This window comes from Psittacula echo (genome assembly GCF_963264785.1).
Source record: "Psittacula echo genome assembly, chromosome: 2".
Taxonomy (NCBI): domain Eukaryota; kingdom Metazoa; phylum Chordata; class Aves; order Psittaciformes; family Psittacidae; genus Psittacula; species Psittacula echo.
Window position 1 is genome coordinate 43,009,491 of NC_137737.1, and position 26,801 is coordinate 43,036,291.

General features: G+C 38.1%; 2 protein-coding genes across 7 annotated transcripts in view; one reads left to right on the forward strand and one right to left on the reverse strand.

Moving 5' to 3' along the window:
* Nucleotides 1-9,158, forward strand: part of ACBD5 (acyl-CoA binding domain containing 5) — a 32,053-nt gene extending 22,895 nt beyond the window's left edge. For 2 of the 5 annotated variants that reach the window (XM_080611604.1, XM_080611606.1), the window contains exons 9-13: nucleotides 246-522; nucleotides 1,862-2,061; nucleotides 3,747-3,797; nucleotides 4,079-4,188; nucleotides 7,254-9,158. In XM_080611604.1, the coding sequence (XP_080467730.1) occupies nucleotides 246-522; nucleotides 1,862-2,061; nucleotides 3,747-3,797; nucleotides 4,079-4,188; nucleotides 7,254-7,266 (651 nt within the window). In that variant the 3' untranslated portion in view covers nucleotides 7,267-9,158. Of the gene's footprint in view, nucleotides 1-245; nucleotides 523-1,861; nucleotides 2,062-3,369; nucleotides 3,496-3,746; nucleotides 3,798-4,078 lie in introns of those variants that run through there. The other 3 variants (XM_080611605.1, XM_080611607.1, XM_080611608.1) reach the window with 2 other exon arrangements.
* A 4,064-nt stretch (nucleotides 9,159-13,222) lies between these two features.
* On the reverse strand, nucleotides 13,223-25,129 carry MASTL (microtubule associated serine/threonine kinase like; the record flags this gene model as incomplete). 2 transcript variants are annotated; one of them, XM_080610216.1, is made up of 10 exons in its annotated part: nucleotides 25,045-25,129; nucleotides 23,507-23,613; nucleotides 23,067-23,199; nucleotides 22,318-22,490; nucleotides 19,931-21,175; nucleotides 18,990-19,128; nucleotides 17,588-17,602; nucleotides 15,910-16,023; nucleotides 15,721-15,822; nucleotides 13,223-13,380 (listed from the first exon to the last, which is right to left on the reverse strand). In XM_080610216.1, the coding sequence occupies exons 1-10, from the start codon at nucleotides 25,112-25,114 to the stop codon at nucleotides 13,223-13,225; spliced, it is 2,256 nt and encodes a 751-aa protein (XP_080466342.1). In that variant the 5' UTR covers nucleotides 25,115-25,129. The 2 variants fall into 2 exon arrangements, with proteins under 2 accessions (XP_080466342.1, XP_080466341.1); XM_080610215.1 differs by lacking the exon at nucleotides 17,588-17,602.
* Nucleotides 25,130-26,801: the final 1,672 nt, after the last annotated feature.

Below are 26,801 nucleotides of genomic sequence, written 5' to 3' on the forward strand. Positions count from 1 at the left end.
CTGATTAATGAGTATTACTGTATGTTGGAAATGTCTGAACTAATTCCAAGTGGTATCAATGTTTTGAGCATACTTGCCTCAAATACCTTTTCAATCTGAAGAGGACATTTAGACAATCGTAAGCACATTCTACTGCTCTGTTAAAAAAAAAAAAGTATGAATTTTGGGCGGACTGTTTTCTTAAAAGTTAAAGTAGAGACGATGCTTCTTACAGAATTTAATGACTTGTTAATGTTAATTTGTAGCCCTTGGAGATCATCACATCAGCTAAAGGATCTTTAAAGCATTCATCCCATTTCTTGGATGTAGATCACAGTCTTCTGTTAGAAAATACGGATTTTCCAAAGCGCACTTGCATGACTTATGAGAATCATCAGCCTGGAAATACTGTAGAGGGAGCAGCTCAAGAGCAAGGTGAAGTCAAGTGTGGAGGAGAAGATGGCAAAGCCAGTAATGGGGGCCCTCACAAGGAGAAGAAGGGTGGAGATAAAGCAGATGTCTACAGTGTCAGAAGAGGGAGAGGTACTGTGCACTGCTTTTGTGTTCCCCACTCTCCTGACTGTCGTAAGTTACTGGTGTCTGAGAAGCACTTGTCAACACTGTCCATTGCTATGTAGTGCTTCTGTCCTTCACAGTAAAAATAGATAACAAAATCCTAATTACAATGGGTAGCAATCAGTTTTATCTTCAGAGTATTTATTTCATTCACAGTTAGTATTACAAAAGGATTTTCTTGTGCCATGGAGATCTTGTGTATAAACATATTGGGCTCTTCTGTTTTGGCTTCCCTTAAATTCCAGCTGCTGTTTATGGCACCTGTCTTTGTAGAAACATAATCTTCAAAACCTGTCTGTGCATGAGAAGAGTTTCTTTATAAGTTGCATATTTATTTTTAAATGCATGTGCATTTATACCTCTTGATTTGAAAATATAGACAGGTATTTTTTTCTTATTTGAAACCATGGAACATCTTGGATAGGTATCAGTGACACATTGTTTTCTATATAATTGGGGTGTTAGCCACACCTTTGAGTGATTCTGATACCATCTATTATGATATTTAAAACTTAATGATTCTTAGTGACATAATAGTCCCGATGTTCAGTTTATTTTGGACCTCTGCTCTTTTTAATGCCATAATACTTCTAATACTGTTACCTAGGAGCAGCACCATATTCCAGTAGTATGATCTGTAAAGCCAAAGATAAAGTTGTACTAAAAAAAAAGGCCAGAAAGTATTTTATTATATATAGCATGCCTTTTTGTATGGCACCTATGTGTAATCAAATGCAAAAAATGAAAAAGAAAATCCAAATATAACATTTATGTTGAAAACTATGAAAAACATATTATAGTTTAGCCATCTCCCCTTCTCTTTTTTTATTGTTTTACTTACGTTTGATGTGTGCATACTAGACCTATGTAGTTTAAAGGAGTATTGTAGGATTTAAACAATTGTCTTGTCTCATCACTCTATTCTGGTGTTCCTTGTTTTGCAGCTGGAGATTGTGCCAAGCTTAAAACACACTTCCCCTTGATAATGAGACAGATCTTACTTCGTTTTCACTAGGACAGAATTTATTGCTGAACTTGACTGGATGTGAATTAGTAATTTTTTGCTAAACGTTTATGCAGTTCCAGGACCAGAATTATACTGTCACACTGAGGCTGTAGGGAAACATCTCAGATGATGGTGCAGTGACCTCCCAGTGTTTTTGAACTGTCTGAACACAGCCTATAATTAAGAGCACTACACGCAGCTCGGGAGGGAGAAAACTGAACTGTTAGCATCAAAGATTTTCAGTGGAATTGGTAGCCCATTCTGTAGTTTATGTATCTGGTTTTTTATCCCTCAAAACAGGGCATAGACTTCAGCCTCTAGGAGATGGCTTGCAAGGTGGACAGATGGGTAGTGGAGGGGATGGAGAGCGCTGGGGATCGGAGAGGGGACCCAGGGGAAGCCTCAATGAACAGATTGCGGTAGTGCTGATGCGGTTGCAAGAAGACATGCAGAATGTCCTCCAGAGGTTGCATATGTTGGAGGCAGTTACAGCATCACAGGTATTATTCATTGAAGTTACTTGATTACTTTCTATTAAATTTCCTTTGATAATTTTATGCTTTTTCAGATTAAATTTTCAAACAATATTTTCATAAACTGTGAAGACATTTCAGTCGTATTCTGTAGTTGATTCCAACTTAAAATTCCTTATTGGTATCTATTCTCAGGAACGCAATTCAGGACTCTCATACATGTGAGCAAACCCATGCATTTTGAGATAGAAATTAACCACACATTATTTTACTGTTTTCTGATCAGCGTAATCTTAGCCATAGTTATTTATACACATTACACGGTCACTATATAGAGATTCCATAGTTAATGTAATACATGGTAATTTCTTCATCAGTAGATCTCAAAGCATTTTCAAAGGAAGTGAGAAATTACATTCATCTTCCAGACTGGTAAATGTTTGCAGGTAGAACTTCTGATTCCATTTCCAGTTAGCAAAAGGCTGATTCATCATAGCATTCTTTCCCCGTGAAGTAATCCAGTTTTCTTGGAATTTCACATCAGGTATACAAAATAGGCAAAAGAAGTCTTAAGCAAGTGTAGATATTTATTGATGTAGTGTTTCTTTTTCCTTCTTTTTCAATAGAAGCACTGTATATTCAGAAGAACAGAATATGCTGTGAATATGGTTGAATCAGGAACATAAAAATGTTTGGTTTTGTTTGACTTCCTGATATTTGGATCTACCTGAGAATAAGTATCCTATGCGATGCACATACTCCAAATCTCAGGCCACTAGGGAAAAGGATTTAGTAAAACCATGGTTTTGCTCTGTCAGAAACTATTCAAGCATCTGATGTTCGGATATAGAATCATACAATCAACTAGATTGGAAAAGACCTTTAAGATCATCAAGTCTGACCATTTTCCCAGGACTGCAAAGTCCAACACTAAACCATGGCACGAAGGGCCTCATCTGCGTGGGTTTGGGCAGCCTGTTGCAATGCCTGACTACCCTTTTGGGGAAGAATAGACTGGTTTTATTTTTCTGCCTAAGCCATATATGATGAAATAGTAAAAGACCCTTCATCAGCAGTTCATGCTGTGCTTGCTACTCTTACCTAAAGAGAAACAGAAGCTTCTGCTTCACACTTACATAAATTAAGAAAGACCTAGAAAACTGACTGCTTTGTTTTTGTGGAAACAGCACAAGAGTGTATGGGAATAGTCTTGAAAAGTTTCTGGCACTTCTCACTTCCTTGATTGCCTAGAAGATTCTCTTTCCTTTATCCTCTTAGGCATGCCTGTAGCTATAGCTCAGGGAAGACTAAACCAGTGCTTTTGCCTTTGTACAGACCAGTGTTGAAACATGTAATTGTGCAAATTAAGCTGCTGGGATTTCTACTCTGGGTTGCAACTGCTCGGACTGGACAGAAGTTGAGAAAGTTGCAATGACAAGTTGGGCAGGGAGGCCTTGAAAAACTGTATAGAGGCCCAGTGAGTGACACTTACGCATTTTTTTAACACAGAGAGATGTGATAAAAATGCTAGAAAGAGTAATGGAAACTTAAATGGTGAAAGGGGGGTTGTATGGGGGTGGTTCTATGATATATACAGATTGCAAAGCCTTCATGAGATGAAAAACTTCATATTCCCATTTTTTTTCTGAAGCAGAAAAAATTTGGTTGCAGTTTCTTTTTTCATACTTACCAGCCTTTGTTTGTATTTAAAGGCAAAATCTGCAACACTACAGTCAAATTGTGAGCCTGCCTCCTCTGTCAAGGTAATAAAATACTGCTTTTTCTGTTTGTAAAAAGAAGTGTGAATGGTGAAAAAGATGAGATTAATATTTTATATCTAGCTCTTGATACGTGCTTTTTGTACTTTGACTATGAGATAATAATGTGTGTCTGAAGAAGGTATTCGATAGATTAATCTTTCTTTTCTGGTCTTACTAGTATTTTCTACTTTGATCCTGCAGCATTTGCAGTGACTGAGAAGTACATATGTGTATTGGATATGTGCACACAGACTGCTGACTGGAATTTTTTCTGTTTCCCTCAGAAACCATCATGGTGGCCCTTTGAAATCTCCCCTGGTGTTTTAGCTTTTGCTATTGTATGGCCGTTTATTGCCCAGTGGTTGGTACACGTGTATCTTCAAAGAAAGCGAAGGTAAAGATGCACATTCAGTAGGACATATATACTGTATTTCAGCTGTTGAAACCAATATGTAGTATATTGTGTTATTGAGACAGGATATAAAATACTGCCTTAATGGGAAGAAAAATGCAAGGGAATGCTTTCAGTAAGGCTTTGACAGTGTATCTGAAACATCAGGTCGGTTTTGAAATGAGGAGCTTGATAATAATTGCTTTGATAAATCCTATTTCCTTGAGTTTCAGGACACACCTCGCATAATGTTCTATTGTATGTATCAGGGACTCATCTGAAGATACCAGGCTAAAGCAGATTGTAGAGTCCTTGGTATGGTTATGATAGGAAGGTGTGTGTTTCAGTCACAGGAACTCAAGCCAAATGTGCAAAAAGAAATTTTGGAAGCTAGTAGGAGTACCTTCCACTAGCTGGGAATTCTAGGAAGAGACATGTCATTTTCTTTGCCTTGAAAATTTCTCAGCTTAAGAAAGTACTGGTTAATTGGTCTTTATATGTGATATACTGTATATGTGGCAATTTAGGTTAAATCCATGAAACATGATGCAGGAGCACACACAAGTGGGTGAGGCTTGATAGCTTCAAGTGTCTCCATGACATTCTTTGACCCTGTCACTCCCAATATCCTCTTGAGCCATTTTCACTGCTCCTAGACTCCATAGTCCCCTTATGCCATTAGAAAATATATTCCTCTCAAATCCTTTGCAGAGTCACATCTGTCACCTTCTTCTTATTTAACATTTACTAGCACCATTGACCTGCTTTGCCACAAGGGCATGTTGTTGGCTCATGTTCAGTTTCATGTTCACCAGAACCACCAGGTCCTTTTCTGCCAAGCTGCTCCCCGGTGCTGGACTTGGCACTTCCCCTTGCACTTCATGAGGTTCCTGTCAGCATGTTTCTCCATCCTATTGCAGTCCCTCTGGATGGCAGCACAGCCCCCTGGCATATCAGCCACTCCTCCCAGTTTTGTGTCATCAGCAAACTTGCTGAGGGTGCACTTTGCTCCACCATCCAGACTATAAACAAAGACGTTAAACAGGACTGGACCCAGTACCAGCCCCTGGCACACACCACTAATTACTGGCCTCCAACTAGACTTTTGTCACTCACCAGTCACCACCCCCTGGGCCCAGCCCATGGTGTTGTAAACAAACAATGTCCACAAGGGCTCCTGGGGAGTTACCCTGTCTCAGAGCTGTCATCAGCAGCATTGGTGTAACTTGCACTGTCTGATGAAACCAGAGATTTCACTTGGGCTTTCAGGCACTTACACACATCTTCCTTATTTTCTGCACCGGTAAGTGAAGGTTTCAATTTAATCAGCAAGGACAAAGGTTTTCAGAATCAATACAGTTTTGGTTTTAGTATCTTACATGAAGCTCCTATGAACTTTCGTGTTGTTTAGCTAATAGCTTTCAAATGGCCATGTTCAATCTCTCTCAGTAGTATGCTGTTCTTGTACAACTTTTTTGATCATCCATTCTGACCTCTGTAGCTCTCGCAATCATTTCACAGATTCAGTCAGAAATCAGTTTTTGGAAAAGCACATTTTCCAGCAATTTTTCTAATATATTGTTCTAATGGCTCAGAGCATAAATGACTGAACAAATGGTACATTCTTTTTATTTGGCTTTCTCTGTCTTCACCTCTCATCCACTGGGTTTTCCTAGAACTTTATCTACTTGCCAAAGAGCCCATGATGTGTTTTCTGTGGGTACTTTATTGCTATCGCCAGGTCATCTCAATCTCTTGCTCGAACAAAACAGTTGGAACAACTGGAATCTCATTTTAAAGCTGTTTTCCAGTCTTGGGATGATTCTGGTGGCTCTCTCCTGAATGCTCCACAGTTTATCGACATTCTTTGTGAGTTCTGGACAACAGGATTTGTACCACAGTCCACTAACAATAATACCAGTGTCTCCATGAGACACCGAGATGGTGTAGCCCCAGTCAGTCCTTGTTTTGTTTACTCATTCATGGATTGTATTAACATGAGCTTCAGGAACAGAAGCAACTAAGGAAGTTTCTGTGTTCTTCAGCTTTCCTCTTGGTTTCTGAATAAATCTACCCATAGCCAGAATTTAGGGACTACCATCTGCTCCTGCACCACCTTCCCATCTCTTAGCAGCGGGTAGGAAGTTGCTCAAGTACACTTAGAGAGAAAATGGAATTGCAAAACAAGAGCCCTTCTGTGTTGTCCCAATGCCAGTTTCAGCTTATGCTCTGTTGAGGTGTGTCAGCTTTTAGGCAACACATTTACACAGTACGTATGTTCAGCACATCCATGTACTTTTGGTTTTAAAATACGTGAACTGTCCTCGGTTAGTCTCTGCTACCAGGTGAGGTTTTCTCATCGTGAAGCTGTGGAGCCATGACTCCTGAACTTTCCTGCATAACGGAGCAAATTCCATGGAACTGGTGGAGGGAAACGTTCTTTAGCCAGCAGCTTTGTGTTTAGCTCATGTCCCTGGCAATGGCCAGCTCAGCTCACTCTTAGCACCCTTCTGCCCAGTTTAGGTCTTCTGAGGCTCTTAACCCGTCTTATTCCTGTACAGGGAACTTAATGCTGAAAATCTGGGCACTCGTATTGGAGCCTTCACTGAGAAAAGCTTGAAAACCTAAGGGCTCTAAACCTGACCACAGATAGAAATGTATTCTTAATAATAATAGAGAGTTGTTTAGATTTGGCTCACAGTTTTAGAACATTCTGATTGCACGTTGCCTGGAGTCACTGGAAACTCATAAGCATTGCTCTGCTGTGAGCCAAACCACTGACTGGTGTGGTCAGGGACTGACCTGAGGAATTTCATCTGCAGTTCAGAATTCCTAGTGATACTTTGTGCTCCTCGGTGTAAGCTGTGCCAGCTCGGTAACCTGGCAGATAGTTCTGTAACCTCAGAGGGCAGATTTTCAGGTATCTTTAAGCAGTGTTTTTAAGTTGTATTTTAATAGATGGGAAGTCATTCACATGTGGCCATAATAGGTTCAGGTTTTTTACATGAATGAAAAATCATCTTCTTTGTGAAGGTACATTAAACTAGTGTATTTGATTCCTCTTCTAGAAAACTGAACTGAGAACTCATGACTTTGCTTAAAGACTTTTAGAAGACGGCCCTGGAAAGTGCAGGAATTCTGAATTCTCATAGAATCTCGGAATCTGGGATGAAGTTCCTTCTGTTACAGTAATATTTTTTACTGCCTTTGAGCTAAACATTTAAGGACTAACATTATTCAAACTTGAATGATTCACAGCTCCTAGGTTACAAATAAATTTAATAATAATTTCATCCTCAAAACCATACGAACATTAATTATTTTGGAATATGCTTGTGGATGGGCCTTCAGAAACTACTGGTCTTGCTGATGTCAGATGATGAAGAGAACATCATCTTTGTAAAAGAGTAAGTAAACATATGTACACTGTCACTTTAATATAGAAATAATTTTACAGCAACAACATCCCTAGCTGTTTTTCCACCGGGTTACCTTCTACCAGATGAAAGCACTAACAAAGTATGAATTCAATACATTGTAAGCTGTTGGGAAAATACAACATAGCTCTGAGGAATTCAACTGGTTATTTTTGCTGCTAAACCAGCGTGGGGCAAACCTCCATGCAAAGTGGTCAGAACTGAAGTTGGATCCTTTGTTTCTCCTTAAAGATTGCAAAGGAGATTTGGGAATTGGTACGTGTCTCACAAGTTAGAGCCATTAATAGAGAGGGATTGTCAAATACAAGTTTGGAAACCAAGTGTGGTACCACATGTAAAGGGACTCATGTAAACAGGCTGCGCCTTACGTTTGTAACTTTGAGAATTGTGTTCTTGTTGACGACAGCTTGTTTTAACTGAAATATAGTTTAGGCACAAGGTGCTTTAAAATGAGATGAAAGCTAATGCTGTAAGTATAGCTCTAAGGTTTTAAAAAGCTCAGTGCACTCTAAGATTTCTCTTAGTTTATGTCAAACTAAAGCAAGATTTAATAGATTAATGAATCTATTAATTAATTGCCCAAATCTATTGTGGACTTTTCCCAAGCCACGTTATGAAAAATATCAGTTCTGGTATTTCCTTCTTTTTTATCCTTCTACTTTCTTTCAAAACAAAACTTTTCAGCTCATTTTGGTGCTGATTTTTTTCCCCACGGAGTATTTATTACCCAATATACTGAGTTACAACCTTGTGAAGTTTACTTGATCAAAGCATGCTTTACACTTAATTTTAAAATAAATTAATATATAAGCAAGTTGTCTAAATCTCCGGAGAAGGGAAATGCACTAAAATTAGATTTGACAGAAAACAAAGACATTGATTTGCTGTGAAGAATTACATCATAACATAAGCCGTGTTTAAGATCTGAGTCTTCAGAAATGTCTTCATATTACTGATATGCTTTAATTCTCCACCTGGACTAGATATTACAAATAATTTTTGAGGAAAATTATTCTTTGTCCTTCCTGAAAATCTTTTCTAGTTTGGAAAGCATTTTTCATACAAACTACGCTGTATAAAAATGTCATCATAGAATTTACTGTTTGTTTTACCAGAACAATTTTAATCTTGTTCTTAGTTAAGTGCAGTTTTCTTTTTTAGTTACTTTTTCCCTTGTCTGATTTTCTTACTGTAAAGCTAAATTAATTAAAGAATAAAATGGTCAGAACCTCTCTGAAGGCTGCTGTATACCAATCCAATGGTTTTGTGGGCCAGACATGGGTTGTGGCATGAGCTGTACCAAAAACTCAGGTTTGAACAAAGCTTGTGCTGGGAGGGAAGTTCTGCTGGGACCTGAAGCCATTGTGTCTGTAGCATGAAGTTCTGAGAGTGGATGGTTTCTTATCATAAAGTGATAGATATGATTACACAGGAAGGGTGCTCTAGGTTGAAGGTCACTTTAAGAAAACACTTTCCTGACGCACCTCACTCACAAGGTTACATGTAGGTGTCCAGCTTTTAGAGATGGTACAGAGGATCTCAAAGGTGCCGAACTGTTAACTTCCCCCTGAAATGTAGGCATGTGCCATCCTTGTTATTTACCGGCTCAATAAATCAATCACTTTATATTTTGTATTTTATCTGGAACTTTCTTAATGCTCAGTGCATGCTGGACAGTGGATGCTTTGGCTGTACAGAAGAGCCTGGTATCCATGTTATAAAGAAGTGATCTCACTCTTAAAGTTGTAATGCAAACCAACAGCAGTGTGATAATCATTTACTTGTAAGTCGTAACTGGGCCTCAGGTGCTAGGGATACCTATAGTGCACTGTAACTTCAACAGATTCTACTTCACTGGTATTTAATCTTAAAGGTAAGGAAAAGTGATGTATTTTTTACAAAGACACAGCTTTAACTTAGAGAAAGTGGCATAATCAGGTCATCAGCACTCAAAATTGGGACATGTTGTTTGAGGTGGGGCTCTCCTTAGGAGGGTTGGCAGTCAGAAAAGCTCTGCACAGCAGCACCACAGTTTCAGAAGTGCAGGTTTGAGCTGGCTCCAGTTAACTGCAGCAACTCAAACTTCATCTAAGCATCATAGGCTTCCTCTGGATGAACACGGATGAAGACATTCCACCTACAAACAGGTGTTCAGGTGAGGGAACCTGAGCAGAGCTGAGGAGCAACATGTGGAGGGGCAGTTCTGTCTCCTGCTCTGGTTCTGCAGCGCCACAGCAAATGCTGATGGAGGCACTGCCTGTCAGCTATTTCTATACTTCAAATCCCCATCTTTGCTGGGGTGGGGGAAAGCAGGCAGGGCTGCATTGTGTAAAAGGCCAGCAGGGTCAAAAGTATCAGTTTAAAGGAAGAAAAAAAAAAAATAATGCAGAAGCCAGCAAAGCAGGGCTGCAGTGTTTTATTTTATATATTTATACAACTGTGCAAAGTAAGGGTTTTTTTGAGACTAGGTAGTAGAAGAAAAGAGGAAAGATTTTGAGTAGAGAGGAAAAGAATGCATTTTACTGTAAGAGTAACCATAGATAAACCTGATCATGCTGAACCTGGAATCTACTACCTCAAGAAGACACAACAGCATTTCCATATCTCAGCCTCCAGCCACTGTGCTGTGTGTAACAGCAAGTTACTGGTGGTTGCAGCTGTCCAAGACTGCTATCTCCAGGTAAGAAAGTGTGACTGTAACTGATCTCTACAGTTGTTCACACACTTCTGTCCAACTAACAGCTAGTAAACTGTACCCCAACATAACCTGGAAACCACAGAGTTGAGGTGTAGATTATGCACATGAAGTTCAGGCCTTCAAGAAATGCAATGCAACAGCTAGAATACATGCCAGGGTGGTATCCATAGCTTCAAAGTGTCAAGCTTCCACCAAGCTTACACAAATAGCTGTAGTTAATTACTAATGAGAAGAAACTTTACATCTTTCAGCTATATTACAGCTTGTACTTTTGCCTGGAAGTCAGTCAATTGACATTTTAAGTCAATAAGTGGGGCAAAACCAGCACGATTGAAAGTTAACATGTTGAAGAATAAGGTTAGGATTCACCTTTTTAACAAAAATGTAACACAAAAAACCCCCACAGAAACACCCCAACAGACAAACTCACACCACAATCCCCAACAATGAACATGTGAAATTCAATTCCACATTTGCTATGATAAGGATAAATGGAAGACATCAAGGACAACAGGGTACTGCAAGTCTTAAGTGCTGCTTGTGCAGAATTTAACAGCTCCTGTGGTGGTAACTGGTGTAATAGCAGCAGTGTGGTGGTAACTGGTCATATTAAACATTCTGGTTTGTCAGGCAGCCTGTTTATTGTTGTACAGAACTCATGGGTTTGTATTATACAACTAGGGTAGAACAACCATAATTTTCTTTTAAAATAAAGGTTTTTATACAGAGACTTGAGGTTTTCATAAAACAAAAAGTTAACAAGATTTTTTTTATGCCCAGTGTTTTGGTGGAGCACCAGCTCTGGCTGTGTGCACTAACACTAGATTATCTAAAAGACTTTAATCAGTTCTGTAGCTCACTGTGATTGGTAAAGAAAAACTTTTGATAGAAGCTTGCTTTGACCCTTGCAGCTGATTGAGAATTATTTCAAGGGGTTATCTTTAACGTGTCATACCCCTGCAACGAGTGTTTTGTGCTGTGAGAGGAATGTATGATACACAAAATGGGAACAGGCTGCAAGCATTTAGTAAAGTACTGAAGACCCAGAGCTGCTGTGGTGTTGTTTCCATTATATCCTTACACATTTTTGGAGTATTTTCCTCAGCATGAAACAGGTACATCTTTGTAAGACTAAGTTTTCTTAAACCAGATTACTAGAAATGGAAGAATAAATTATGTAAAATACCAGTGATTACTTCAGGTGTTCCCTAAGTTTATGTATTCTGACTATACACAGGAAAAATGGTGAAGAACTTCTCCCCATGTTCAGAGAATGTTGCTTATGGCCACTGCTACAGTAGTGCATCACATTTGATTGTTTGCACCTTCTTCATGTAACACGGATTTCAGAAAGCTAAGTTGTTGCTATTGAAGTCCTTAGCAAAGGGAAAGAGTCACTGTGTGTTTTGGAACTTGCCAAGATTCTGCTTCACTATGTTGACATTATCACATCTAGAGTGGGATTTGTCATTCTGAGCTGTTAAGAATTAGCTTTTCTGGCCCTTGTAGGAAACATCTTGTTTGCTCCCATCCCTATTACTTTGCAGCTCTCTGAGCAGCAGTAGGAACCTAGCAGACACTGCTTGCTCAGAATTCCATTGACAATTCCATTGTCTCCCAAGAAGCAAGGCAATGGAGGTACAACTCTCTTCCTTTGCAATACAGGTCACTTCATGAAACTCAAAAGCCACTTGGCCAAACTCACTAGCAGAATACTTGGCTTCTGACAGGCAGCCACTGGCTGGCACCATCAGCTCAAATGATCTTTATCTAACAAGTACAAACCTCAAACACAAACTTCTTCAGTAAGTCAGCTGACAAAGATACCTATGCAAGAAAAATATTAAAAGTGATTAAAACAGAATGATGGACAAATGAACCTCTAAAACCTAGCAGATGCAAGTTGTATGTTGCATTTAAAAATAGATTTAAATATATCCCCCCTAATTAGGATTTGTAATACTTAATATACACTTGTAATTTAAGTTCTAGTAAAATCTAAGATCTGGTTGTTGAGTTTACAGAACAGCCTGTTTACAGTACATTACTGTCTTTAATATACAGCAGCTTCAGTAAGAGTACTACTTCACTTATTGGCAAACACTCAGGTGATTTTGTTTTCTATCATCCAACATGAGTGACCACACACACACTCAGAATTTTCTATTTAAAATGAGTAATTGCTAAAACATATACTGTCCAATCCATCTAGGTATGGTGCAAGTGGTTACAGTGCAACAATTTAAACAGCATTTGGACTTCCCCAAGTATCCTTCCCCAGGAGAGCTGCTGTCAGTGTCACCACCACATCTCATTGAGTTAGCTTTGAGCAACACTGCCTCTTCCCACCCCTTCTCGGGATAAGATAAACAGAAGACAGACATTTCAACACTGCATTAACATTTCAATTTCCCACCTCAAATAGAAACAGTTTTGTACAGTGGCTGTATACGCAAACTGGCCAGAATGGTTTACTCCCAGACAAGGCTGCCATCACACCAACCCACCAATAGGTAAGTTATAATTAGCTACAATTTACATGCACTCATATCCTCTCCCTACTATGTTTAAGGGCGAAATAACTTCACACCACCTTGCTGGAGTTACTCATTGCTATTAAAAAAAGCCCCATCATTGCCAAGTGTTATCAGCTCCAAGAAACACAACGCTCTGGTCTCTTAATAAGGTGCAGTAAGCAAGAAAAAGTAGCATGAAGGCACTTGATACCAGCTAAATTTCATACAGTAGTTTCACTTTAGAATAAAGGATACAATAATAAAACCAGACTGTTAACTTAAAACGCACTCTAAATTTGGCAAAGAAACTTGCTTAAGACCAAGCTAGTGTTGTAGGACAACCTGTAAATGTGCAAAAACATGGAGAAGGCTCACTTATCTTGATGCTATAAGCTAAATCCAGACACAGTCAGGTGCTGAGCATTATTCCTAGCTTCAAAGTAAGAAGTATCAGTTTCATCATCCGGCTGAGGTATAAATGGCATAGTTTGATTTTGTAGATTATCCCAGTCCACACCATGGAAGAAAGGGTGATTTTTTAGTTCTGAAAGAGAAGTCACACAAGCATTACAAACATCCTCTTGTCCGAGCCCCATAGTCACTTTGTTCCCTTGATGGATAACTGTAACCTCAGTGGGATCAAATGACTGCCACGACAACCAACCATCTTCCCCCAGCTGGAGAACCTGTTCTACACAGCAGATCAGAGGTACCCTTGCAGCATGTCTCATATGCTAGGACACCACAGAAATGTTAAGCATCACTTCAATGCCTGTTTCTCATTTTGCCAAAGGTCTGTGCTGAGTGGACGTGTGAGAGTGTCTCCCATCCTTTTCCACTCCTCCAGGCCACCTGCCTTTTTCTAGCTCACAGTTTCTCTGCTCTGCACAGTCCTCTCTGGCCTCCTACTGGACACAGGAGTCTAAACAACATTATGGTAAAAGATACCACAGACCACCAGATTCATCTTTCCCCAGCCCAAAGGTTAACTAACCAAGCTGCAAGACTTGCTGACTCAAGAACTCCCTTGCCCTGTCCATTCTGACCAGAACACAATTTCCTGCCACACAAGGTCTGGTGTTTCTTTACATTGCCTGAAAACACCACTCCCTGATGAAAGTGACTTTGCTACTTGGATTCAATCCAAGAAAGCACCTTTTCAGCAGAGTAGGTGACAAACCCATGTTTTTATCACCTACCCCACAAAAATCAAAAGCAAATAGGACAGGTAAAAATAGCATTTAGAAGATGGAAGTTTGACCAAGACAAATACTCACTACAAATTTCAGTTCTAAGGACATAGCACATGCTTTTACCTGATAGACAGTAAGAAATTAATATTTATTATTTCTACATTTCCTGATCAAATAATGTAACACTATTTGTTTATTTTAGTCAAAAGGCAATAAATCAGAGTCTTCTAACTCCTAATCGCTTCAGCTCCCATATATGCAGCAGGGCACAGCACAGATCCACTATCTCAGAACTGTCCATAGTTCTGCTCCTAAGATTGCTCCCATACACTGAAAGCTGTCTTCAGCTGAAAAGGTGAGCAGACTTCAGTGTCTTTTCCCAAGAAAAGCTGGCAGCCAGCTCCTGTCTACGTCTCTGAAGAGGGGCTGTAAAAGCCAAACCCAGACATTGGAACCAGCATTCTCTGCCAAATGCTTCTTTAAAGCTTCTCCTATCTGGTAAGACTAAACTTGCAGAAGTACTATGCTAGGACATGATATAACCAGGATTTCTCTCAGTAAGCTAGTTTTCTACACTGGAGAAAGAGAGTGTGAGAGCATGTGTTTTGGGGAAAACAACAGGCAGTGATGGAAACTCAGTCACAATGAGGAAAGCTTTACGGTTGTCCTGAAAGCTACTCATAGAACTTCACTTCAGCAGCCTACAAATTTGCTACAGAGATCAGATACAGTTATAAAGGTCCTGACAAAGAATGGATTTCCAAGAACTTCAGATTGAAAGAAACCATTCTGTCATCTAGTTAAAATTTCTATGCATGGCAGGCAATTAGATTTCACCCTAATATGCAAGGATAAAGACAGTAACTTGTGTTTAAATGAAACATCTTCAAATCAAGACATAAGATGCTTTTTGTGAGACATGAAAGAGCCACAGAATTCCCCTTTGACATCATGATCTTCATTTGTAGCTGTGTGCCTGCTCTGATTTGATCTGGCCTGGTTTCAGTTTCTAGCCTTTAGTCTCTTTTTGAGTAAGCATTTGCATAATCATTTCCTTCTCTAGTGATTTCTAGGGTAGCTGTCTCAAGATTCCTTCTACCTTTTTGAAAGCTTCACTGTAACTTTCCTTCATGTTATTTTTTTTAAATAAAATAGTCACCATTAGAACTGCAAACATTTAAGACCTTTTACAAGGGAAAAATATTATATAGACTTTGTATAGTACACAGCGTTTAACTGTTTCTGTACATTCAGTAAAGACAGGCTGACTCCTAAGAAAAAGCTCCTTTGAATTAACTTTTGCAGGAGACTTTTTTCCCCAAATCATAGGCTTTTAATGAAGGCCCCCCTAAATCAGTCAGGTCAAAAACCACAAATACCTGTTAATGAGTTAAGCAAGAGTGAACTTTGGTACATCAGATAATCAAACACTAAACATTCACAGCAAAACAGCATTTAGAGCAAATCAAAAGTTCAATGAAAACAAACCAGAAAAGACTCCACCCTCAAAATTTCCTGCAAGAGGGCAAATCCCTACAAAAATACAGAAAATACCACAACTTAAGTGTTCTGGCATTATACCTGGTACCCAAACTGGCATTAAAGATTTAGTCTAAGTTTCAGGTCGAGGATATCACCACTTTGACATATTTAACTAGTTGCAAGGAACAAAAGAGAATTTTAATACTAACCCTTCAGTCCAGCTCTCTTAGTACTGTCAATTGTTAGAAGAATATCTATTGCATTTTGGGCATTATCAGACAGCTTTTCTTCACCCTCAGGCCAGGGAATATCTACAAAGATGCAGAAGAATCAGTAACTCAAGCCATAAAACACATGCTGGACATACATATTTTCCTCCAGTTACAGAGACAGATTACCTCTCTTCAAAATATTTTGGAAGACTTGTGTTGGTGTTTCATCATTAAAAGGTGGAATTCCAGTTAGAAACTCAAACAGACAAACTCCAAGGGCCCACCAGTCTACAGCAGAACCTGATAAGAGAAATCCAGGTCATTACACTAACACAAATGATATTTGCAAAGACTTGAAGCTTAGTCATGACAGAAACTGAAGTGTTTAAATCCCACAAAGTTTTTGGAAGTGAAGACACAAAATAAGTTGTACTTAAGAGTCATGCAGAAAAATTAAAAATGTATTAAAGGGCTTTTTAGAAGCTAGTCTCCTCCTTAGTTCATTATAGATAATACCAGGGTTTACTGATAAAAGCAAGGTGGCTTTTAAAAAACAATCTAATAATCAACTCCAATCACAGGGAGTCCAGGAGCTGGCTTCTCCAAGAAATTATTTTGCAATAAGAAACAGTTGCCTTTAGCTGCTCTAGAGCCTGGAGCAGTGCTCCATGTCATAACCCGTATCCTTCTCTCAGTTCTTCGAGAGAACTCCAAGAACTTAGACAAATAAAAATGAAGTTCAATAGTTTAAGTTCATGTCAAATTATTGAAGACAGCTTGCAGAGATGAGCCACATGCAAGAAGCTAGAATTACTTCAAACTACATTAAAGTTGATGAGGGCAACACAATCACTACCTATCTCTCCTCTTACTAAGTAATTTTGGTTCTCATTCCAGTTTTTTTTCTTTCCAAACCCATCTTACTAGCCTACTTAAAACAAGCAGGCAAAGCAATCCCAGACACTACTGCATGCATTCTAAGCTTTCTGCATCTTCAAGCCATGCCCACTCTGCTGTATAAAGAATAGATGCCACACTTGCTGCAAAAGAATAATCTTTTCAAGGTAAGTGTAATTTTTCTTGGCTTTGTTTTTGGCACATAAAAAATTAAGACAGTTAGGAAAGCAAGTGTTTTGAGCCACTTCAAAAGGACTATCAACTAAGTTTAGAAATGCTGAAAACTGAAATGTGTAACTAGTAATCTAGCACACTTTCAGCAAGTTTTAACTGCATAAGTGGCCCACCAAGGTATAAGCATATCAAAGCTGTGAGATCACAACCACTGTTAAGAGGCACTTGGACATTCAGGGAAAAATACTCCCAACTTCAGTCAAAGTCTAGCAAGATCACAACTCTGAACAGTGTAGTAACATGGGGATCACTGGCAATTTTTCCCACCCAAAGGTTAACCAGATATTAGATTAACTCCCTACTACATACCTCTACTAAACTATGTTTATCAATACTTGAAGCAAGAAGCAAATACCAGGTCTCAAGCATCTGAGCCTTTTTTTTACCCACACACAAAGTAAATCAGACTGATTGCATAAAGTGAAAGGAAGAAATGAAAAAAAGGTGTCTCGGGTTTATTTCATTTTACACAAAGTCTTCAAGAATGCTGACTTTACTCCTGAAGTATAGGCTTATGTGTGCCATTTCTGATGGCCTAGTCATAGTGACACTGATGTTTCCTGGATGCCTTATGGAAACACCACAGATTCTTACGTGCAGTGCATAATGGGCATTTCTTTCTATATAGAAACGTTGTTCACTCAAGTTTCTTTGAAATTGTGATCTAGTTTTACTTTGACTGTTTACAGTTATGCTGAACACTCCATTTTTGCACAGCATATAGCAAACTCACCAGAGATTAGAGTCCCTGCATATGAAAAGACAATGAAGCAAGAAAATTACAGTTATTGCATGAAAACCCTATATGAACATCAAATATCGGGTATGATTCTCTGAAGGCATAGGAATACACTCAACAATAAAGATAGATGTCAATGCTAAATTTAAGTTAGAAACAGAAATAAAATAGTTCTGCAACATGGCTATAGTTTAGGATTACAACCACATTTACAAGCAAGTCAGCAACACCAGCAACATTTAGTGAGTGAAAGTTTTAAGTTCTGAAGCCAGAAAGCCCTGCCTTCACTGAAGGTAATGGGAGATTTGGCATTTCTTGACATCAACCCCAGACTCTTTGCAAGTTATCACTGAAGTCCTAAAGATGATCAATAACTGCACAGATGTCACCTTGCAACAAAGTTCCACATTGTCTAAGTAGCATTAATTGTGTTCCAAGCCATTATCCTGTTTAATGCCTGCCAAAATAACCAGAATTTTTACGCGGAAGTGCTAAACAACAACTACATATGTTTAGTAACTTTAGTCGTTACAGTTAAATTGTTAAATCACTTCATGCAGTTTTAGTTAACATATATTAGCTGCATACAGCAGAATTCTATTGTTCCACAGATTAGTTTTATTTCTCAATGAAGATCACTTATCTCATACAATTTTCCTAAGACTATTAGCTCTATAAAATAGAAGTATACTTTTGATATGGAAATAAAATGTAATTATAAATACAACAAATATATCAGGGATACATTGCAGTTATTTTGTTAATGGTTCTTGCAAGTTAGCAGGAAAATACTTCCAAGACTTTTTGCTGATCTCAGTATTTGAGCCAAAGAAATTTATGGACTTCAAAGTTCTGCTATTTTATTACTGTATTTTTGAAAAACAACATAAAATTGATGGCTACTAACGTCCACTTGTCTGAAAGATCCTGCCAAAATCTTAAGTTTTCATGAAGTCATTCAACTCGGTAACTGATTTGGATGCAACGTTATAAACTTGTCTGGATACACATAACACTAATATCAATGAACAAAGGCTTAATCCTTTCATACTAAATTTCACTAAGTTACTCCTGCCCCACCCCAAAGAATCTTTAAGAATACTCAGGATGACCAAGTTGTGATTCCTAAACCACATACAAGTCCCAGGCTGCCTAAGCCCACTTCCAGTGCATTAGATTAACAGCAGACAAGACTACACTAGACAGTCAAAACCTTTGGAGATGTGAAAAAAGTGGAGGGGAACAAACACAGCCATGCATGTTGGCCAAAGTAAGCACTAGGTAGTTTTAAAGAACTTATAGTCTTATTATTTAAAGGGTTTAGATTTGTAGAGACCTTTAGAAATGTAAGTATGTCACCTTAACTAGTATTTAGACGCTCCATAGTTTGTCTTACCATGTGGCTTTGTCAAAAGTAGCTCAGGTGCCAGGTAGTCTGGGGTCCCCAGGATGCGTTCACCTTCTACTGGAGCAGCTCCTCTTCTTACGCTCTTTGGAGTCCTATATGGTGTGCCAGCATCTCCCTGATGAGGCGTCTTAAAAGGGGCAACAAAGATTTCAGATGTCAATCAAAAACAGCTGAGAAACTCCCATCTCCAGGTTTGGTAATGGATGCAATAGTTGATAGTCAAAGTCAATAGCAAAGTCAAACACATATCACAATGTATATTCCCTGAGAAATTGTGAAATGTGTTTCCATTTCTTTATCTCAACTGTCTCAAAGCATAAAAAGTTAAGATGCCTATTCTTAAGGAAACTGGCCTAAGTTCATCCTCCAATGTAAAATCCACAGCAACTTTTTACATTAAGCTTCATAATAGGCTCGCAATTGGTACTTGGCAGTACACATTACATCATCACTTTTACCAGGATAAGAAAACAGCAGGCACAATATTTCTTATTGTGCCTGAACAGCATTTGCAAACTGTCTTGGGAGGAATGCAGGATTGAAAATAAATAAAGAAAGCAAAGCCTTCCCATCACATCAGGAAGCATACAATTACCCACAGAAAATACCACACTGCACTAAATGTTAGATAAGACAAAATAGCCCAGGCTTTCTTTACTGGTACACTGTAAGAGTAAAGGATTTCTCTAAGAGGTGGATAGACAACGCTTGCTGAGCCAGAAGCAAACCAGTGGACATAATTTCTTTAAGAGCTTACCAACAACTGTAATTTTGTCCACCCAAGTCCAGCAAGTGAAAGCCTGTCCACAAAGGTCACTATGACAGACTATCTCAAGCTACTACAATTTTCCCTCTAAATTAGCAACTGAAAATTTTGGATCACTAATGCCTAATGCACACACAAAGCCTCCAAATGTCTCCTTACATACCTGATAGACTCGGTATGGCCTTCCTTTCTGTAATGGAGTAATAGCTGTCGGGTAAGAGCCACTACAAGCAGGTGAAACATCCATTATATCTAAGGAAGCCATGCTACATGGGTCAGATATATTGGATATATTAATTGGGCTATTATAACTTCGAAAAACAACAGCATTTTTTTTTAACATATTCAGTGCTTCCATCATCTTTTCAGAAGGAGAAGATACTATGTCACGGTGAGTTTCTTTCATGTGTTTTTGGTCATTATCCTTTTCACCAAGTAACAGCTTGCATTCCTGGACAGCATGTGCTTCCTCTCTATTTTGTGTGGCATCTTGGGACTCTGGTGATGTTACAAGCACACCTTCTGGTTTTAGTTCCTCAAAGGAAAGGTCTTTAACACTTCTGTCCAAATCTAAAAGCTGCTTTTCTAAATGGTTTTCTGTAACAGACATTTCAGGAAATGACAAGTCAGAATCTGCACTGAGAATTCCTGAAGGCTTTTCATCATCACTGCCTAAAAAACTTAAGTTCATATACTCCTTTTTATTATTCTTTTCATAGTCAGCATCCAGATCACACGCAAGATTTTTGGCTATAACTGAAATAAGCGAACTTTCTGCTGTTTGCTGATTACCAGTAAGATTCTGAATGTGTTCCTTGCTTTTGCAGGTGTCCTGTAGGCATCCATCATCACGAAGCATTAAGGATTGAATTTCTGTTGTCAAACCTGTCCTTTTATGTGCTGGAAATTCTATGATCTGACAGCCACGTTTATATTCTGCATTGCTTTTCTTAACATAGTTAAGCTCCTCAGAAGGACTAGTGTCAACTAATTCAAAGCTTCTTTTTACACCTGGCTTTTCAAAAATCTCCTTTTTGATAGGCTTGACAGGCTCATTCTGCCTTGGCCATGACTGTCGTTCATTGGAAGTTTCTGCTGTTTCATTAGTGCTCTCTCTTTTACTTATGAAGAGTTTTTCCTCCCAAATCTTGTTTTCAGAAAGACATTTTCTGACTATGCCTTTCATATCCAGTGCGGTCACAGGAGTATTTGTTATATCAGAATGCTCGCTTCCCAACGTCTGCCGATTGCCAGAGTCATTGTTGCTGATGGGAGAAATGGCAGACTCCAGTTCTTTTGTCTTTAAAATATTCAGACCTTTGCTATTCTGTAATTCTACATTTGAAAGGAGAGCTGACCCACTGTTACTTGGTTTGCCTGTTGTAGAACATGGGTCATCTTCACTTTGCTACAAACAAGCAGATTAAGTTGAGTATCAAGAAAAATAGGGCTACAGCATTATAGAAATGTCTTAAAATACCTCAGTTCCACTTCCATAAAAAATTGCAAATTGCCAAGCGTCACTTATTCTTTATAAACACTAGCAGTCACAAATGTGACATAATATATGAAAAACAAAACCAAAACTAGATTAGGGATAATTTGACTTTAAGAACATAAGCTTGGTAGAATACAATAGAAAATAAAGTATTATTAAATGCTTAAGGAAGAAATATAGTAATTAAAGTTGTATTTCTGATTTTATGTTAAAAAGTTAAGCTACAGAAGTTCTCAGTTTCTAACAAACCCCAAACCAAAGAACCCCATCATACTACCCTGTGGTTTATACTTCAGAGATGACAAAAGGAAAATCTAATATTACTACTACTTTGGTAGCACAATTATTAAAAACATCATCTTGAGAAATGGACAGATACAACAAAGTTATAAGTTATTTTAAACATGAGGGTTTGTGTGTTATCTAAATAGGAATTGTGCAAAGGACCAAATATGGCAGCATTTTCTTTTAAGTCTGTATTTGTACAGAATTTAATTAACAGCTTAAACTAGGAGAAAGTATTTTGTGTACAATACCAGCTATAACTACTGGTATTTGAATAATTGATACAAAACCTTCCAGTAGTATAAACCTTAAGCTTTTCCCATTTTTAATAGCTAGTGGAAGTTTGAAGTGTGTTTTATTATTTTTCCCAAGTTCTGCCTTTTAAAAGAAATTCTTTCGTCTGCATGCTGAGCTAACACAACTATATGGATAAGGTCAGCTTCTGAAGAGCCAGTGCTTCCAGCATTGCCCATCTTGTGAAGAACTGAGCTAAGCCAGTGCTGTCCAGCAGAAGCCTTGGCTGCAGATTAAGTGGCATTTGCTTTTCATGTTATGCTGCACAAGACTACTGTTGGTTTGAAGAAAGAAATAATACTAGTTTGATCCAAAACTCCTACTCAGCAAGGATTACAACCCCTGTTCCTGCCATAGGAAGGCTTCTCTACGTCTGAAATAACCGGGGGAAGTAAGCAGAGGATATCTGCAGCAGTATATATAAAACTACAAGCTAGTTTTAATGTATAGTGGGAAAATAAAACAGTCCTGACCTCTACATCTTTCTCCCACCTGGGGCTGCTGCAGCATTCTGATTCCATACCAGACAGGTATTTTTGGGATTGACTACTGGCACTGGAGGTACCAAACCTTTTTCTTGACTGAAGTAGAGTAGGAGTTAAACTTCTTACTGGCATCACAGGAGTTAATGGAGAAGTATCAAGATCTCGAGAGGGGAAAGAAAAAAATAAAATCAATCAAGCATTGATACAAATAGGCAACAAATATTAACCAGCTTCACAGTATGTCAAGCTTTCATACTGAAGGAAGTTATGAAAAGCCATGCATGACATTCATTTCTCTCATCATCTTTCCTGCGTAATCAATTCACTCATTTTTTGAAGCAAGGCCTCACCAAGAATTTAAAAGCAATATGAACATTAGTGCCATGGTAGCTTTCTTCCTCATTTCAGGTCAGAAATGAGAAAGCAGGGAGATAAGGCAACTTAAATGAAAGCACACGTTATCATGTTACATGCCAAGAACTCACACTATTTCTGTAAAATCTTAAAGGGTCATTTTGCATTCAGTAGTTGTGCATTTGAAAAAAAAAAAAATCAGAAGATGATGCAAGTAGTGTAAGTGAAACCATGTCAGACCTCGCATACTAGAGGAACAGTAGACAGCAAGACACTGACAGAAGCACATCTTTTATCAAGTGGGTTCAAGCTAATCCCATAAAATTGAAAGACTACAACCTAACAGCCAGAGTATTACTCAGTACAAGGTGTGGTATACTCACATGTTTTGAATAATTTAGTTGAAAGAGGGGTTTCTTCCTTTTGGACCATAGGTAAGGGAGAAACCATTCCATACAGACTCTCAGATGATTCACTTGACTTGTACTCTGGCATTTTCATTCCAACAGGAGTATACTATCAAACAGGAAGAAGCATAGTCACAAGTTAATGAAGCCTGAACAAAACATCCAGGATTGGGAGTGTAACCACACACATACTTTATTATGTCTGGAGTTTAGCCATGCCCATTTACCAAATTTTTGAAGCACAACTGATAGTCAGCAGTTTGAAACATAGTCCAAGGTAATCACTTCAGAACTTCAAGGTACTGGAAACAAGTCCTGCTAAATGCAAGTATAGCCTTAACACTCCTATTATTACATTAAAAAAAAGTAAGCAAGCCAAAAGAATGAAGCACTTAAAGATGGTGAAAATTACTTACAAAACCCAGAGAACTGATGAGAGACAACAATTGTCCTGGAGTACGTGAGTAGTCTTGTTTTGGCTTTGCCATTGATGGTGTAGTAAGGATATCTATCATATTTATCTCTACAAACAGAAAAAGATACAAAGCAGATCAGTTTTTGCTTTTGCTATTAAATAAGGAAATTTGCAGGCATTTACTTAAATTTTATTAAGAGGGGGGAAAAAATTTAGCCACATACTGGACAAATATACAAACGAAGCCACCAAACCCAAGTGAAGACATACCCACACATACTTATTCAAGACAAGCTGTTTCTTCCTGTATATCATAAAACTATAGTTTATAAATACGGAAACTGTTAAAGTCCAATTTCCTTTCCAACATACCATGTTGGAAGTGTTACGTCTTCTAACTTGATAACAGCTTTGGTTTTTGGTAGCAATTGGCCTATTGCCTGTGGGCTAAGACAGTAAATTTAATGCAAAGCATGTCTTCTCTACCAAAGATATCACAACAAAGCTACAGGCAAATTTTCCATGGGTGAAAGTTTAACCTTAGATGCCATTTTTTGCTCACTAAAGGCAAGTAAGCTTACAGCTTACATATGTTCAACTAGACACTGTATGTCGCATTAGAACTTATCAATTAAAGCAGTGTATTACTGAAAACACACTAAACTTAGGATTTTCCTCTATACTCTTAAAGGCAAGCTCCACAGACAACTCTGAATTTCTACGTTTCTTTAACTCAATAAAAAGGATGTACCCACCAGCAATGCCTAAAAAAAAAAAAAACAACAAAACCAACCCAACAACAAAAAACCCACCACAAAACCAAAAAATAAACAAACAAAAACCACACAAAAAACCCACACAAAACAACAAAATCCACCTACACCAAACACAACAACAGAACAAAAAACCTGGTGCTGTGTGGCATTAGGTTGACTTACGCAGCTAAAGGGTCAGAGATGCAAACTAGTTCAGGAACTGGCTATTCACCTTAAGACGTGCAGCCTGTTGCCTGTGCCAGACAGTCATTTGGCTATTCAACTATATTTTCTGCTACTTGAAAACAGTATGTTCATATACTAAAGCACTGATTTTTAATCTTCTGTAGGAGACTCACTACCTCCTCCTGTCTCTCACATTAAGGAAGGTTCAAGTTGGAAAAAATACATACAAGCACAGAAATAGCCAGAGAAACACAAAGAAAAAGCCAGAATTATTCATTCACCATTTGAATTCTCTTAGTGAACTTCATAGAAAACTTGGAAATCCATACCCCTCAAGGGAAATGGCTCTAGATCATATTTCATGCACCCTTGTCCCAAAGAACAAATATTTTAGCTTCTGCAGTGCAAGGCATAGAGCAGACCCTTTATAACATGGGCCTTATTACTACTTACCTACTAGAAAACAGATATTAGGGCAAGATTTGTGCTTATTTAATTGAAAGCTGCCCCCTATAGGGATTGTAAAGCATTCAAGAATATGGGGACATGACAGAAACACACAATTCAATACAAGCAAAAGGATACAGACAACCCTTACCTCTATTCAGAGTAACTCTGGAAAGCCCAAAGTCTGTCAACTTTATATGGCCCTGATTAGAAATGAGCATATTGTCTGGCTTCAGATCCCTGAAGATATGAATATAGTTAAAGTCAGCAAAAAGACAACTGAGCAATATTAAGAAAGTTACCTAACCAGAAACACTCAATACAAAACACTGATTATAGCTGGTTTTCAGTAGCATCTCTTAGCCAGCAGAAGATTCCATCTGGAAGAATGCACCAAAACAACTAAACATTTCTAGTACTAAGTATTGTACAAACATCTCAGCTTGTAAAATGACCATGCATGTTATGAGTTTGTTTCATCAGGTTTAAAAACTTTTTTGTGAGTACTAACTTCACAACATTTACTAATGTGTAGCTCCCACATATGACAAGCAAGCCTCCAGTAAAAATTTTCATGTGTGTTCTCTGTGTGGCATTACTGAATGCAGCAAAGAATTCTCACTACAGGGGAAGCACTAGAGTAGTGAATGTCCCTTTGTCCTACATTTACATGCTTGCAGTACCCAGAGGGTTCCAGAACTAACAATCGTTTAAAAGCAGGAGGGGACCTAGAAGGCAGCATAGCTACTAATACACCTCAGTACTGGGGGAAGAACGCACAGGCAAGGGAAATCAGTGTAGTATGTTTGTCTGATTAACATATACTGAAAGATTTTATTTTAATTGTTGTTTCATGATATTGCTGCAATGTACACATGCAAAAAGAGCTTTCAGAAGCTCTAGCAAGTGAGTCAGCTGTATTATGAAATGGTGATTGGTTATGTGTTTGAGGGAAAAATTAAAACCTCGAACTACCAGATGCTTATTTGTAAGAGAATAAAAAGTAGGTTTTACCTGTGGATTATCCCATGCCTGTGAAGATAATCAAGAGCCAATGCTGCTTCAGAAATATACTTAACAGCCATTTCTTCATCAAAATATCCATAAATATGGAGAAGAGATTTGACATCACCACCAATAAGATACTCCATCACCTGCCATTCAAACGTTTTAAATTTACCATTTTTAAAACACATTTAAAATTTGCAAACACAAAATATCTTTCACCCCTAGGAAGACGTAACTTCAAACAGCAGAAAACAAAAGCAGTTTCTTTGTGCAAACTTCATTTCCCACACGATACTTTTTGCTTAGATAAAATTAAAACTTCAAACTATATAGGACATAAAACATTTTTCTTTTAATAGACCATTTGCTGATTTTATTTGCCTAGCCTACTTTCAATAGTCAGCTCTCAAGTAACTCTTGCAGTCAGCTCAGCTTTTTAATTTCTGAAAGATTTCTGTATTACAGAAAATAAACTACAAAGTGATTATGCAAATCTCAAGGCCTGAAGCCAAATAGCGCTGGTATTTGGTTTGTATAGAACAGGTATCTCAATGATTTTATTTTGCAAGTATTTATACACAATAGCAAATTCAGATGTGAGCCTTGTGAAATAAATGCAATTTTCCAGGAATGTATACAGTGAGAGCTACTGTATTCAAGACACAAAAAAAAGTGTATTTAACAAAAATACACACACACACACACACAAAAAATTAATCAAACCCACACATTATTATGGCCCATGTCATAGTCAATATAAAAGAAAAGTCAGCAGGGTTTCAGAAGCTCACTTTTCAATAACAAGAAAGAATTTATAAGTTTTTCTGTCAACCAATCTCATCAGTACTTAGATTCCAACATACAATACTATTCCATATATATGACTAGCATCTCCTTTAA